Consider the following 15,247-nt stretch of genomic DNA (forward strand, 5'->3'; position numbering starts at 1 on the left):
TTCACATGGCAGCAGCTGTCACAGCACACAATCTGACCACACAGCATTGCTGCCTGTAATAAAGTAGTGCCAGTATTGACTTCTATCATGTAAACATTATGAATCTGCCTTCTTAAAACAGAAGGTATTTGTGATAATTCAGCTTTAAGTGAATAAGAGAGATCTCCCATGATGCGTCACTGCTGAATATGCAAATCATCTCTTTAAATCCCTGAAAGCAAGACTGCACATATCCAGAACCACTGGTGTATAGCAAGCCCATAGCGTATACATTTTACCAGAAGCGTAGGAAAGTAAAGTATAGGCAACACAGTGAGGATACAGGAGTCAGACTGGTCAGCATTATATAATACAGGTTTCAGGGCCAGATTTCTGGAAAGGCCACAAAGGCCCAGGCCTTGGGTGGCTGCTGCCCAAGGAGGCACCTGGGCATGAAAGAGGGGTTATTACATATGAAAGAAGAGGCTGAAATGGGGAACAACATATGAAACATTTAAACCGATGATGATCAAGGAAGCTGTTCATAAAAGAGAGGGGATGCTGTAGAGCGGGGTGCCCAATAGGTCGATCGCAATCTACCGGTAGATCGCGACCGCCTATTTGGTAGATCGCGGCCAGGTGGCCACGTCACATTAAATTTTGTGTTTGTAGCCGGCAGCTATCAGATTATGCTGCCGGACGCTGGCGAATCAGAAGGCAGGGGAGGAGAGAGGCGGTGCAGTTGAGGAGGCAGAAGCCGCGACGTCATAGCTGGGGGTGGCACCGGGCACAATGCATGCACGCACGCATGCTGCCTGAACCCCCCCCCCCCCCTTCGTCCGCTGGAGCGTTCACCCATCTGCACTCCAGCCAGCCGTGGCTGAAGGAGGGGGAAACTAGAATGAGCCCCGGACACCGCTGCTGGAACTGGAGGGAGGTAAGTGGCCCAGGCCTCTACTCATAGCAATATATACTGAAGGCACCTAACCTGGCTCCCTATACAGAAGGCCCCTACACCTAACTACATTATACCTGGCTGCATATACTGAAGGCCCCTACACCTAACTACACTATACCTGGCTAACTATACTGAAGGCCCCTACACTTAACTTCACTATACCTGGCTACCTATACAGAAGGCCCCTACACCTAACTACACTACACCTAGCTACCTATACTGAAGGCCCCTACACCTAACTACACTATACCTGGCTACCTATACAGAAGGCCCCTACACCTAACTACACTATACCTGGCTACCTATACAGAAGGCCCCTACACCTAACTACACTATACCTGGCTACATATACTGAAGGCCCCTACACCTAACTACACTATACCTGGATACCTATACAGAAGGCCCCTACACCTAACTACACTATACCTGGCTACCTATACAGAAGGCCCCTACACCTAACTACACTATACCTGGCGACATATACTGAAGGCCCCTACACCTAACTACACTATACCTGGCTACATATACTGAAGGCCCCTACACCTAACTACACTATACCTGGCTACCTATACAAAAGGCCCCTACACCTAACTACACTATACCTGGCTACCTATACTGAAGGCCCGTACACATAACTACACTATACCCGGCTACCTATACAGAAGGCCCCTACACCTAACTACACTATACCTGGCTACCTATACAGAAGGCCCCTACACCTAACTACACTATACCTGGCTACCTATACTGAAGGTCCCTACACCTAACTACACTATACCTGGCTACCTATACTGAAGGCCCCTACACCTAACTACACTATACCTGGCTACCTATACAGAAGACCCCTACACCTAACTACACTATACCTGGCTACCTATACAGAGGGCCCCTACACCTAACTACACTATACCTGGCTACCTATACAGAAGGCCCCTACACCTAACTACACTATACCTGGCTACCTATACAGAAGGCCCCTACACCTAACTACACTATACCTGGCTACCTATACAGAAGTCCCCTACACCTAACTACACTATACCTGGCTACATATACTGAAGGCCCCTACACCAACTACACTATACCTGGCTACATATACTGAAGGCCCCTACACCTAACTACACTATACCTGGCTACCTATACAGAAGACCCCTACACCTAACTACACTATACCTGGCTACCTATACAGAAGGCCCCTACACCTAACTACACTACACCTTGCTACCTATACAGAAGGCCCCTACACCTAACTGCACTATACCTGGCTACGTATACAGAAGGCCCCTACACCTAACTACACTATACCTGGCTACCTATGCAGAAGGCACCTACACCTAACTACACTATACCTTGCTACCTATACAGAAGGCCCCTACACCTAACTACACTATACCTGGCTACGTATACAGAAAGCCCCTACACCTAACTACACTATACCTGGCTACATATACAGAAGGCCCCTACACCTAACTACACTATACCTGGCTACCTATACAGAAGGCACCTACACCTAACTACACTATACCTGGCTAACTATACTGAAGGCCCCTACACCTAGCTATCTATACCTGACTACCTATACAGAAGGCCCGATACACCTAGCTATCTATACCTGGCTACCTATACTGAAGGCACCTACACCTAGCTACCTATACTGAAGGCCCCTATACCTAACTATCTATACTGAAGGCACCTTTACCTAGCTACCTAAAAGTTGGTAGATCTCCTGGATTTGGCAAAATTTAAAGTAGCTCGCGAGCCGAAATATTGTGGGCACCCCTGCTGTAGAGGGATGAGACACATGGAAGAGGGGGCAGCACATAAAATGGAAGGAGCGCTACTGCACAAGAAAGGGGAGCAACAACATCCTTGGACTAGGAGCACAAAGAGCATAAATCCAGCCTGGAGTACAACACCCATAAACAAGGCACCAGTAACAGCAGAGTATGGGCTGGATAGATGGCCTGCTTCACAAAATACTGCTGCTGCCCTGATATCTACTACTGGAGGAAAATCAGTAACCGGGATATCTTTATTCATCAAAAAATAGGGTAAAGTGAGCTTTGATCATTTACATTTATCCTTTTTATTGTTTCAGCCCATCATGCGGTAGTCTTGGAAACATCCCCGGAACAGAGCTCTACAAGGAGCTTAAAGTGTACAAAACTGTAAGTAGAAAATCTTTAGGGAAAAAGAGTAGCATGTTATAATTATTAATGATTTTCTTTGAAATGTAGCACTAATGTAGCACATAAGATACATCGGCCCTTTTTCATAAATGAAATGCCTTTAAAGCCACCAACAAATAAGAATATACTGGTATTGGTTATATTTTGAAAGTACTTTTTCACCTAATTATGGTACTATTTTCAATGCTAACCTGACATGCCGGTCCCTCTGACCAAAGTGTTGTTCTAAGTGAGAGAGTTTGACCATCTTTGGCACCACACTGTGTAATAAAGCATTACGTTGGCACATGTGCATTGGGGGCAGAGCCCCCCCAAGTGACTCTTTGCACCTGCACACAGCAGAAAGACATTGTACAGGTGCCACTCCCCCTATGTGATGCAGTAAAAATATTTCCTCTAATTTGGCAGCTGTATTCACCATGTGGGTGGTTTTCAGTAAGAACCAGTATAATATTACAGCCTAAATCCAAACACAGGCCTTTATAAGGAGGGAGAAGAGGGGGGGGGGGGGGTGTTGTCAGTCTGCTGAGTTTTCATGCTGTTATGAAAGACAGGGACAGATTATACATTAGGTAGAAGTGATTACAATATACTGATTAGCTTTATCACTGTATTCTAGCATTATGTGCATATTAGTGAGTGACACATTATTACAATAATCATTTATTAGTTCTTGATTTATTATTCAATATATGTTTAGTAAGTATTGCAGTTCACAATATGAAAATTATCTCTTTATGCCCCTGATACCAGGCTTGCATCCAGAACCACTGGTGTATAGTGACCCTATAGCTTTAAATTTTACAGAGCCACATCAACCCCACATGTAGACAGCCTGTTTCAGACTTTCTGGACCTCATCAGTGCATGGCAGGGACTGATATGGCTCTATGGGATAGGGCTCGGACCAGTACTACTAAAGAATATCTAAATAGTTCATGGTGACACCTTGTGAGTGCTATAAATGGGCAGCATTTTATATGCATTGATGAGCAGCATGAACTGCTTGCCATTGCTTCCTTTGTGGACCTGAGGTTTTAGTATAAAAATATTAAGCATCTCTTGCATGTTATAAAATGTTGGAATTATTTACTTTTATTTCACTGCAGGCTGTGGAAGTGGAAGGAGTTAAAATAGTTCGGTTTACTAGTGGTATCTTCTATGGAAATATTGATGGTCTTAAAAGTGGTATCAACAAGGCTGTGAGTATATTACCATTTAAGATGTAAGAGTTATTTTATTTAGCACAAAGATGGTCATGGAAACAACTCTGCATCTGGCAAAAACATCCTATTTCATCACAGGTTGGCTATGATTCCGTCAGAGTTTTTAACAAGAGGACCAAAGCACTGCGGAAAATACACAAGCTGATAAAGAAAGGACAGCTATCAGCAACTAAGGTAAATACTTATTTCCGAAATGTGTGCATATGTTTGTATGTTTTTATATGGTGTACCCAAATATCATGCTTAAGTTGTAGAGGATTCTGGTGGCCTTTCTCCCTCCTGGAATATCGTGGTGGGTTGTAGCGGTCAGCTCCTCGTTTCCAGGTTATTTTAGGTTTAGGGTTTTATGTCCATCCTTTGGTAACTCCACTCTGTGTGTTGACCTTTAAGGTCCGTACACACGCCGGACTGGAGGCAACGACGGGTCCGTCGTCACCTCCCGCTGGGTGGGCGTTCCAGCGACAGTCCGGCGTGTGTACAGTCTGTCGGCGGACTGATACGGCTGTTTCTGAGTGATCCGCCGGGCGGATCGCTCAGAAACAGCCGTATCAGTCTGCAGACAGACTGTACACACGCCGGACTGTCGCTGGAACGCCCACCCAGCGGGAGGTGACGATGGACCCGTCGTTGCCTCCAGTCCGGCGTGGATACGGACCTTTACATATAGAAGAACAAATGAAAACATGGTGAATGCAAAAAAACTCTCTATTTAATGTTGCAGTAACCATTAGCCAATGTACACAGTGTTTGTTGCTAAAGTTTCAGAGCTGCTATTTTTGGGTGAAGAGCTCATGCAGGACCACACATGGTATATGTATTGTGGTGCACCTTCTCACACTATTACATAGAGAAGCCCATTAGGCAGATCAGACTAAGGGTACAGGAACACATTAGTTCACTTGAGACCGGCAACAGTTGTCCCAGGCTGATTAAGCCTTTCAGGTCCTTCTATGGAGGTTACTCCAACTGTCTGTTTCACAGGCTTGGAACACATACAGAAATTGGAAATGGTGGAGATAGGAAACAGATATGCTTACAAAGGACAGCATTAGTGATAATATAAAGTAAAGCAATGTGGCTTTTGGGCCTAAATGATAAAACATTTAGCGTACTTCCTGGCTTCATTGTTAGAATAGTCCCGTTTGATTTGACAGGTTCTATTGTCATTACAAGCCCAGCAGTTTACCTATCTTTGCCTCCCCATCCCGTCGCCAAATATGGTATAAAGGAATTACTCCTTCGGATGACAGGGGCTTCCCTACTTATAATTTAGGATTCTCCCTTGCCCCACCCCTTCATGGGCAACTGAATACACAGCAGTTTTAGTGACTGTATTGAGTGATGACAGCTTGCAGCTTTTAACTTTCTGTTTATATTGAAAACTATGTCAATATTTTTTTTAATAATTGCCTTTCTATGATTCTACCTAGAGGTTTTAAGACTTAATTAAGTTACCTGTCTTCCAATAACCTGATATTTAAAGTAATTTAAAACATCTTGAATCCGCTGTCATCCGTACAAGAAGACACTAAGACATTTTAAACTACTATTTAAATTGTTTGTTATAGAATGGTGTCCTCAGTGAGCCAGGAATTCATAATGAAGCATTTGAGCCAGATGATGAACCAGAAGAACCAGAGGCAGAACAGAATGAGGAAGTTCAAGTGAGAGAAGTTGAGATCAAAGTTGACTGGAACTCAGACCTACCAATAAAAGTCAACATCCCCAAAGTCAGCAATCACAGCCTAATTTTGGACTTTGGCCAAGTAACATTTGTTGATGTGGTTGCAGTAAGATCTCTAAAAGTGGTAAGAAATCTAACTCATCATATTTACCTATATCTTATAAATCCTACTCTTTTAAACCCTACTCTATTTGGTATAACTGATGTATTTTAGGTGGTGTTCAAAATCTCCAAAGGTGCGGAGCTTCGATAGGAGCCAAATTCTCCCCATCCCTGGAAAACTTATAAATGGGATGATGGGAGGAGCTCCACATCTTTGGACTGGAGAACCCCTTTAGGAATTACATTTTTTTGGTATGGTCGCTACATAGATGATCTGCTGCTGATATGGGGGGGTTCCATGGACTCTGTGTTGGATTTTCTATCCTATTGTAATGACAATAACCTTAATTTGTCATTTACCAGTTACCATGACCCTACTGAGATCAATTATTTGGATCTGACTTTAAGTGGTTCACAAGCATTAAATAGGATAGTCACCAGAACCATTCGCAAGGCCTGTACTGGGAATTCACTTCTTTTAGCCTCTAGTTGCCACCCAAGACATACTCTGAGGGCGATTCCTTATGGAGAATTGTTAAGAGCGGCCAGAAACTGCTCTCACTCCAATGATATGGAACGAGAGCTGAACTTGGTGGAAAAGAGGCTCCAGGATCGGGGCTATGGCAACTCTATTATTAAAAGAGCCAAAGAGCAAGTGTTGTGCAAAAATCAACAAGAGTTGTTACACAAGGATGCTGGCTGCAGACCGAGAAACAATAGGGGGTTGACTTTCACGATTCCCTATAGCCTGGAATATAACAAAATTGTCAGCATTGTTAAAAAATACTTGCCCATTCTGCACTCAGTTCCTAAACTCCGCAAAATCCTGGAAGAAGGCTGCAGATTCTCTGCACGCCGAGCCCCCACCCTGGGGTCCCAACTTTCCCCCAGTCTTTTCTCTAGTTCAGATAGACAGGTCCCCACTTGGCTGACCTATAAAGGTTCTTTTAAGTATGGGTACAACACCTGCAGATATTGTTGTGTCCATGGCCCAACCCGTGAGATAATATCCACTTCTAAAAACAAGAAATTTCAGATCAAACAGTACATTAATTGTAATTCAATACATTAATTGTAATTCAAGCAATGTGGTATATCTCGTTAGTTGCGCCATTTGTAGACTCCAGTATGTAGGTTGTACCACACGCCCCTTACGAAAACTTATCTCTGAACACTACAACAGGCCCTCTAGGTGTCTTAGGAATGAAGCCTATGTGTCCCATGTTTCCAAACACTTTTTAAATGTACATCAGGGTGACATGAGGGGCTTTGTTTTCCAAGGGGTAGAGAGAATCACACAATCTATCAGAGGGGGTGATACATACAGGCTTTCTGGATATGGAGGCTGGGCACGCGCATGCCCGCGGGTTTAAACTCAAGACTGGATATTAGCTTAATTTATGACACTGGAGTTTAATCTCAATCAATGCTGCACTATAATTAGATTTCCATCTAAGCTTTTGTCTGTTTTTGATTGATATTATTATATGCATTATCTTCAAACATCTGTGATTTGGATACATGTTTTTGTATACAAGTGTAACCTGGCATTGTTCCTGTGTTTTGGTTTTAATAGACATAACTTTGTATATTGACCTAGCCATTTTATATCGATATGTGTGTGTGTTACCTTAAGAATATTGACCACACACCCCTTTTTAGGGGACGGCACTAGACTAATTAAACCAGTGCTATATAACATTATGTAAGCTATGATTAACCACTTTGTCCTCCTTGACGTATAAAAACGTCAAGGAGGACATGCGCGCTCCCGCGCACTCCCGGCCGCGGATTCAGTAGCCCAGGAATCAATGTATCGGGCTATGGTGCCCGATCACTGATTCCTCTCCCCCGCTGAAAAAGCGACAGCTTCTCTCGGAAGCTACGCTTTTTCTGAAGCTATGTCCCTCTAAGCGTACATTGTACGCTTAGAGTGACGTCATGTAAACAAAATCAAGATTGCCATCTTTTGGGCAAAAAGTAAAACTACAAGTAAAAGTAAAAAAACATTACAATACACAAATATTTCCCCAGATAAATGTAGTTATAGCACTATTTAAACAATGTGTTGATTGCAGGAGAGTAAACTTTGTATTTTTAGGATATGCCAAGATATATCTTCTGTCTGTGTCTCCAAAGAAAAAAAAAATCCTCTCCGCCGTCCCTCGGACCTCTGCGGAGCTTTGCAGCTTTACTATGAAAACTGGTAGTTCTGGGACAGGAAAGTACAGCAATAAAAACTAGTTAGGGATTCTAAGATTTTTCCTGCCAGGGCAGATAGGGACGGGCCCGGGATGTTTTAGCCCCTGGGAATCCCTCATGAGGAGATAGACTAGTCCAAAATCTGTCAGATCTGACAGCTTTTTGATGCATACTGAAAAGGACAGCAACGTAGGAGAAAAGTGATGAGAGTGCATATTAATTTGTATTTTTTCACAATAATGGCCCTTAAACAGTTTATTGTTTAGAAAAGAACAATTTTCTGTACATTTATGTTCACTGTTGGGTCAAAAGTAAGATATCAGGCTTGTATGTGTTTCCTCTGGGTATTTTTATTTTCTCCCAGGTTCTCAAATTTCAAAATCATATTGCTAAGTTAATAGTCTTTCACTCAGATTGGATTACTTTCGTAGGAAGTGTGGTGGAGGTGTCTTGACACCTTATAAAAAGAGACACAGAAAACAAAAGCGGGAGCCCAATAGTGTGGTATGTAGAGTAAAAATATAATAGTAATAATTGAAGTACTGCTCACAAAGGGAGGGGCAACCGCTCACAGGAAGCAGATAGAGATCTTAAACCCGTCTCCACTCGGGGTGGCCCTTTCGGACCTGGTTTTGGTCGCACTCCTGGAAAAAATGGGGACAGGTGTCCACCGTGGAAGGAACCACGAGTGTCCTGTCTCCACCCCTCAAACAAGATATGTAGAGGGGTCTTATATGCACAATTTGGGCAAGAGGCGCCCTGGTGCCTCTAAAAGCTTTTATACACCTCTTTCCCAAATTGTACTTTAGTAGGAACATAAGTAAATAGAAAAAGTGCAGAACACACCACTTACAATTATGCAAATAAGCGACTCAAGTGTAAGCAGACCTAGTCCCGCCATTCTGCATGGCTCCAGGAAAGATAATTCCACGTACTCTATCTCTGTTGTGCCGATCACATCAAAGGAAAGGGAGGCTGCTCATTCTGGAACGCATTCCCTACAAAATACTTCCACATTCTATTTCAGGACATATGATTAACAGTATGCCAACTTGTGGATGTTTTACTTAAAGTGGACCCAAATTAAAAATACAAGATTTCAGAAATAAAATCTTTTTTCTAAATTATAATAATAAATAGCAGCCTTTTTTCAGCTGCATGATGACAAATATAAAATATTTTACATTTATTGGAGGAACCCCTCCCTTCCTTTCAAATTGCCGGGATTTTTCCGGCAAACTGGTGGAGTAGATGGTGTCTGGCAATGGAGGAATTGCTAATGGCTGCCCCCAGTATAACCCTAGCTATACAAAGAGAAGGGTGAAAAGCATGCACTGAAATGATCATAGGTTTGAAGGAGTGTTTATTTGTCTTTGTATGTGTCAGAGTGGTGCAACTAAATATTTTTAATTAAAAAAATGTTTGGTTTAGGTCCGCTTTAACTACAGGTGGTCCATGCATCCAATGCAGTGCAGTCAATAGACACACTTGAGCTTAAAAGCAATTTGTAACAAACCCAATTATATTTTTTCAAGCTTAGAAGGTGAACACAGCAGAAAATAAAAGGTAGAAAAGAAAAAGAGATAGGATGCCTTAAGAATCAGGAGGGGTCCAACTTGCAATACTTTCTCCCCATATGAATAACACTGTCCTGTTACAGTTGTATACTAATATCTCACTAAATATACTGGCTGTTTGTTGATACATGTGGAGTAGTAGTTTTACACAAAATTAAGGGAAACCATTATCTAATATACTTTATTTGGAGAGGGTAAGCAACAGCAAGGGAAGGGGCCAGTCTTACTAATTGCAGGTAGACAATACCAGGATAATTAACAGACCAACATCTTCTAGATAAACCCATATCTATTCTATCATTAAACCCCAGGGGCCACTACACTTCTAATCTAAAGCCCCATACACACGCTCAACAGCAGTCTTTTATGCAACACAATTGTCAAACAACTTTTGTTGTGAAACAAGTTGAAACAACTAAAAAAGTATTTTGCTATTGTTCAAACAGCTGATAAGACTGATAAGAAGCCAATCCAACAGTTGGATTCTATCTGTAGCAGTATATCATTTCTACTTTTATCAATCCCAAAGAAACTATTAAGGTCCGTATACACGCCTGATCAAAGGCAACGACGGGTCAGTCGTCACCTCCTGCTGGGCGTGTTTTCAGCAGACAGTACAGCGTGTATACAGTCTGTCGGTGGACTGATAAGGCTGTTTCTGAGCGATCCGCCCGGCTCAGAAACAGCCTTATCAGTCCACCGACAGACTGTACACACGCTGTACAGTCTGCTGAAAACACGCCCAGCAGGAGGTGACAACGGACCCGTCGTTGCCTTTGTGTACGGACCTTAACCCTCCTGGTGGTCTAATGTTTTCCGCCAGGAGGCAGCGCAGCAGTTTTTTTTTTTTTTAAATCATGTAGCGAGCCTCAGCGGCATCCCCCTGCCCGATTCGATCGCCTTCGGTGATCTCCGATCAGGAAATCCCGTTCAAAGAACGGGATTTCCTGGAGGGCTTCCCCCGTCGCCATGGGAGTCACGATCCACCCCTCAGCGCTGCCTGGCACTGATTGGCCAGGCAGCGCATGGGGTCGGGGGGGGGGGCGGCGCGGCGGAGCGGATAGCGGCGATTGAGCGCGGGCCGGCGGCGATCGGTGTGCTGACACAGCTAGCAAATTGCTAGCTGCGTTCAGCAAAATAAAAATTAAACAAATCGGCCCAGCAGGGCCTGAGAAAACCTCCTGCGCGGTTTACCCCGAACTACGTTCGGGGTTACCGCCAGGAAGGTTAAGTCTTTTCAACCCTTTGCCAGATTTCATTGATTTCACCTGTTCATAAGACCCCTCTTTCATGGCTCTAGTAGTCTCCCCTACATATGCAATCTCACAAGGACAGATTATAGCATAATCCACCATTTCCAAATCACACAAAATCCTTCCCTGTTCTCAACTTATCACATTATGTATAATGTACACATCTGAAATTGCAAATTAAAGCAGTTTTTTTAACCAATTTGCCCTTAAAGGGTCTTGAAATTCACTTTTAACAAGATAGTGTTTTTTTGCACCTCTTAACCCTCCTGGCGGTTTATCAAAATCCGCCAGGGGGCAGCAAAGCCATTTTTTAAAAAAACAACAAGGTCTCGCTACATGATAGCCCCTGCTCAGCGGCATCCTCCCAGCCCTCCGGTGATCGGAGATCAGGAGAACCCGTTCAAAGAACGGGATCTCTTGGAGGGCCTCCCCCATCGCCATGGCGACGGGCGGGATGACGTCACTGACGTTGTGACGTCAAAGGGGACTCCGATCCACCCCACAGCGCTGCCTGGCACTAATTGGCCAGGCAGCGCACCGGCGCGACGGATAGCGTCGGCGATCGCATTGCACACGCAGCTTGGTAGCTGTAGATACAAAGTTAGAAATAGGAGCCTCATATTTAATATTCCTGCAGGGCACACAAAATCCACATCCCTTAAAGCGCCCTTGCCCTTTTTTTAAAACCTTTTTACAGTCCACAACTGTAGGTGCGATCATATTTTTAATGTTAGATGCTTTTTTAAAAATAAATTTTGGTTTATCCGTTAAAATGCCGTTTAGGGTCTTATTCTGCTGTAGTATATGCCAGTATTTTTCCACAATATTACGTATACACTTCGTCTGCTGGTTGTATTGCATTTTAATGCAAAGTGGTGGAATCTCTTTACTTCTCTCCTTCTCTACCAGTAAATTTTCTCTCGGACAATTTTTCACAGTTTCCATTGTGCGCTCTAATTCACACACATCATACTTTTTTTCAAAAAATCTAGTTTTCAAAATTCCTACTTGTGCTTCATAATCTGTCAGTTCTGTGCAGTTGCGCCTGACCCACGTGAATTGATTTTTAGGGATGTTGGTCAACCACTTCAAAAGATGGCAACTGTCTAAATAAATATAACTATTAGTATCCACTTTTTTAAAATAAGTTTTGGTCTTTACTGTCATATTTTCGATAAAAATATTCAAATCCAGATAATTTACCTCTTTCTCACTATATTCACAAATAAATGTCAAGTTATATTCATTCTTAATGTTCAACCAGTCCAGAAAAATCTTCAGCTTCGCATCCCCCCCTTTCCATATAAATAGAGTGTCATCTATAAACCTTTTCCACAGGACGAGATCCGCAACGGGGCCCTCGGGTCCCCCCAATACAAATTCCTCCCAATATGCCATAAATAAATTTGCGAACCCCAGAGCGAATCTCGTCCCCATGGCTGTACCCACCTTCTGCAAATAATACCTGGCATCATAATAGAAATAATTGTGAGATAAAATAAACATAATAGCGGACATAAGTTCCTTATATACTGTTTAGAGATCATAAATTGGGGATACAAGCGGTAGAATATTTTTTGAAAGAGACGACGGATCTGGTAGAACAACAAAGGAAGCTATTATGTTTATTTTATCTCACAATTATTTCTATTATGATGCCATCCCTCGTATCAATTTTGTTGCTCGTCTCTGCACCTGCTCTAAAACTGCAATATCTTTTTTGTAATGTGGTGCCCAGAACTGAATTCCATATTCCAGATGTGGCCTTACTAGAGAGTTAAACAGAGGCAATATTATGCTAGCATCTCAGGTTTTTATTTCCCTTTTAATGCATCCCAAAATTTTGTTAGCTTTAGCTGCAGCTGCTTGGCATTGAGTACGATTATTTAACTTTTTGTCGATGAGTACTCCTAAGTCCTTCTCCAAGTTTGATATCCCCAACTGTATCCCATTTATTTTGTATGTTGCTAGACCATTGGTACGACCAAAATGCATGACTTTACATTTTTCAACATTAAATTTCATCTGCCATGTATGTGCCCATATAGCCATCCTATCCAGATCCTGTTTTAATATGACACTATCTTCCTGAGAGTTGATGATTCTGCACAATTTTGTATCATCTGCAAAAATAGCAACATTGCTCACTACTGCATCTACTAGGTCATTAATAAATAAATTAAAGAGCACTGGACCCAGTACGGACCCACTGCTAACAGTCTCCCATTTTGAGTATGATCCATTGACCACAACTCTTTGTTTTCTGTCCATTAGCCAGTTCCCTATCCATGCACACAGACTCTTCCCCAGTCCTTGCATCCTCAACTTTTGCACTAGACTTTTGTGAGGAACAGTGTCGAAGGCCTTTGCAAAGTCCAAGTATATCACATCTACAGCATTCCCAATATCCACATTAGCGTTCACTACCTCATAAAAGCTGAGCACTTTGTTTAATGTTTTTTTTCCTTATTACCTCTTTTAATAAGTCTATATTTCAATTCCCCTAGTAGTAATTCACTGGTGGTCTCAGTAGCATTATTTCTACCTATCCTAATCATCTGGCTATAAGGAAGAATTTCCTTAACCTCCCTGGCGGTAAGCCCGTGCTGAGCACGGGCTATGCCGCCGGGAGGCACCGCTCAGGCCCCGCTGGGCCGATTTGCATAATTTTTTTTTGCTGCACGCAGCTAGCACTTTGCTAGCTGCGTGCAGTGCCCGATCGCCGTCGCTACCCGCCGATCCACCGCTATACGCGTCGCCGCAGCCGCCCCCCCCCCAGACCCCGTGCGCTGCCTGGCCAATCAGTGCCAGGCAGCGCTGTGGGGTGGATCAGAGTCCCCTTTGATGTCACGACGTCGATGACGTCATCCCACCCCGTTGCCATGGCGACGGGGGAAGCCCTCCAGGAGATCCCGTTCTTTGAACTGGGGGGATGCTGCTGAACTGGGGGGATGAACTGCGGCTATCATGTAGCGAGACCTCGAAAAAAAACAAAAAGAAAAACAAAAACGTATTTGCTGCCCCCTGGCGGATTTTGACAAACCGCCAGGAGGGTTAAAGAGACTCTGAAGCGAGAATAAATCTCGCTTCAGAGCTCATAGTTAGCAGGGGCATGTGTGCCCCTGCTAAAACACCGCTATCCCGCGGCTTAACGGGGGTCCCTTCACCCCCAAACCCACCCCCGCAAAAGTTGGTCGCAAACTTGGTCGTAAAATCCTCTTCCTAGAGGCAGGGCTAATGGCTGCAGCCCTGCCTCTCAGCACCGTCTATCAGACGCGCATCGCAGTCTTCCTTCACTGAGAGGGGCGGGGGAGAGGCGGAGATACGCGTCTGACAGATGCGTGTGGGGCAGGGCTATGGCGGTTAGCCCTGCCCCAATGCAGAAGCGCTCCCCCGCTGTACGTAGGGGATTTGGGGGTGAAGGGACCCCCGTTAAGCGGCGTTAGCGGCGTTTTAGCAGGGGCACACATGCCCCTGCTATCTATGAGGTCTGAAGCGAGATTTATTCTCACTTCAGACTCTCTTTAACCACTTAACAGCTCAGTCTTTTTCAGCTTATGCATCCGAGCAATGTTCACCTCCCATTCATTAGCCTATAACTTTATCACTACTTATCACAATGAACTGATCTATATCTTGTTTTTTCCGCCACCAATTAGGCTTTCTTTGGGGGGTACATTTTGCTAAGAGCCACTTTACTGTAAATGCATTTTAACAGGAAGAATAAGAAAAAAAATGAAAAAATTCATTATTTGTCAGTTTTCGGCCATTATAGTTTTAAAATAATACATGCCTCCATAGTTAAAACCCACGTATTGTTATTGCCCATTTGTCACGGTTATTTCACCATTTAAATTATGTCCCTATCACAATGTATCGCGACAATATTTTATTTGGAAATAAAAGAGCATTTTTTCCGTTTTGCATACATCACTATTTACAAGCTTATAAAAAAAAAAAAGAGAGAAATATTTCATCTTTACATAGATATTTAAAAAGTTTAGACCCTTAGGTAAATATTTATGTGTTTTTTTTTTTTATAGTAATGTTTTTTTTTGTTTTTTTTTATTAAACATTT

The 15,247-nt window shown here is 43.2% G+C and overlaps 1 protein-coding gene across 1 annotated transcript in view; it reads left to right on the forward strand.

The window, feature by feature from the left end:
- Positions 1-15,247, forward strand: part of SLC26A4 (solute carrier family 26 member 4) — a 66,535-nt gene that overhangs the window by 35,756 nt on the left and 15,532 nt on the right. The window contains exons 14-17 of the mRNA XM_068272685.1: positions 3,036-3,105; positions 4,235-4,327; positions 4,430-4,525; positions 5,920-6,159. Coding sequence (XP_068128786.1) covers positions 3,036-3,105; positions 4,235-4,327; positions 4,430-4,525; positions 5,920-6,159 — 499 coding nt within the window. The remainder of the gene's footprint in view (positions 1-3,035; positions 3,106-4,234; positions 4,328-4,429; positions 4,526-5,919; positions 6,160-15,247) is intronic.

The sequence above is a fragment of the Hyperolius riggenbachi genome, chromosome 3, assembly GCF_040937935.1.
Source record: "Hyperolius riggenbachi isolate aHypRig1 chromosome 3, aHypRig1.pri, whole genome shotgun sequence".
Taxonomy (NCBI): Eukaryota; Metazoa; Chordata; class Amphibia; order Anura; family Hyperoliidae; genus Hyperolius; species Hyperolius riggenbachi.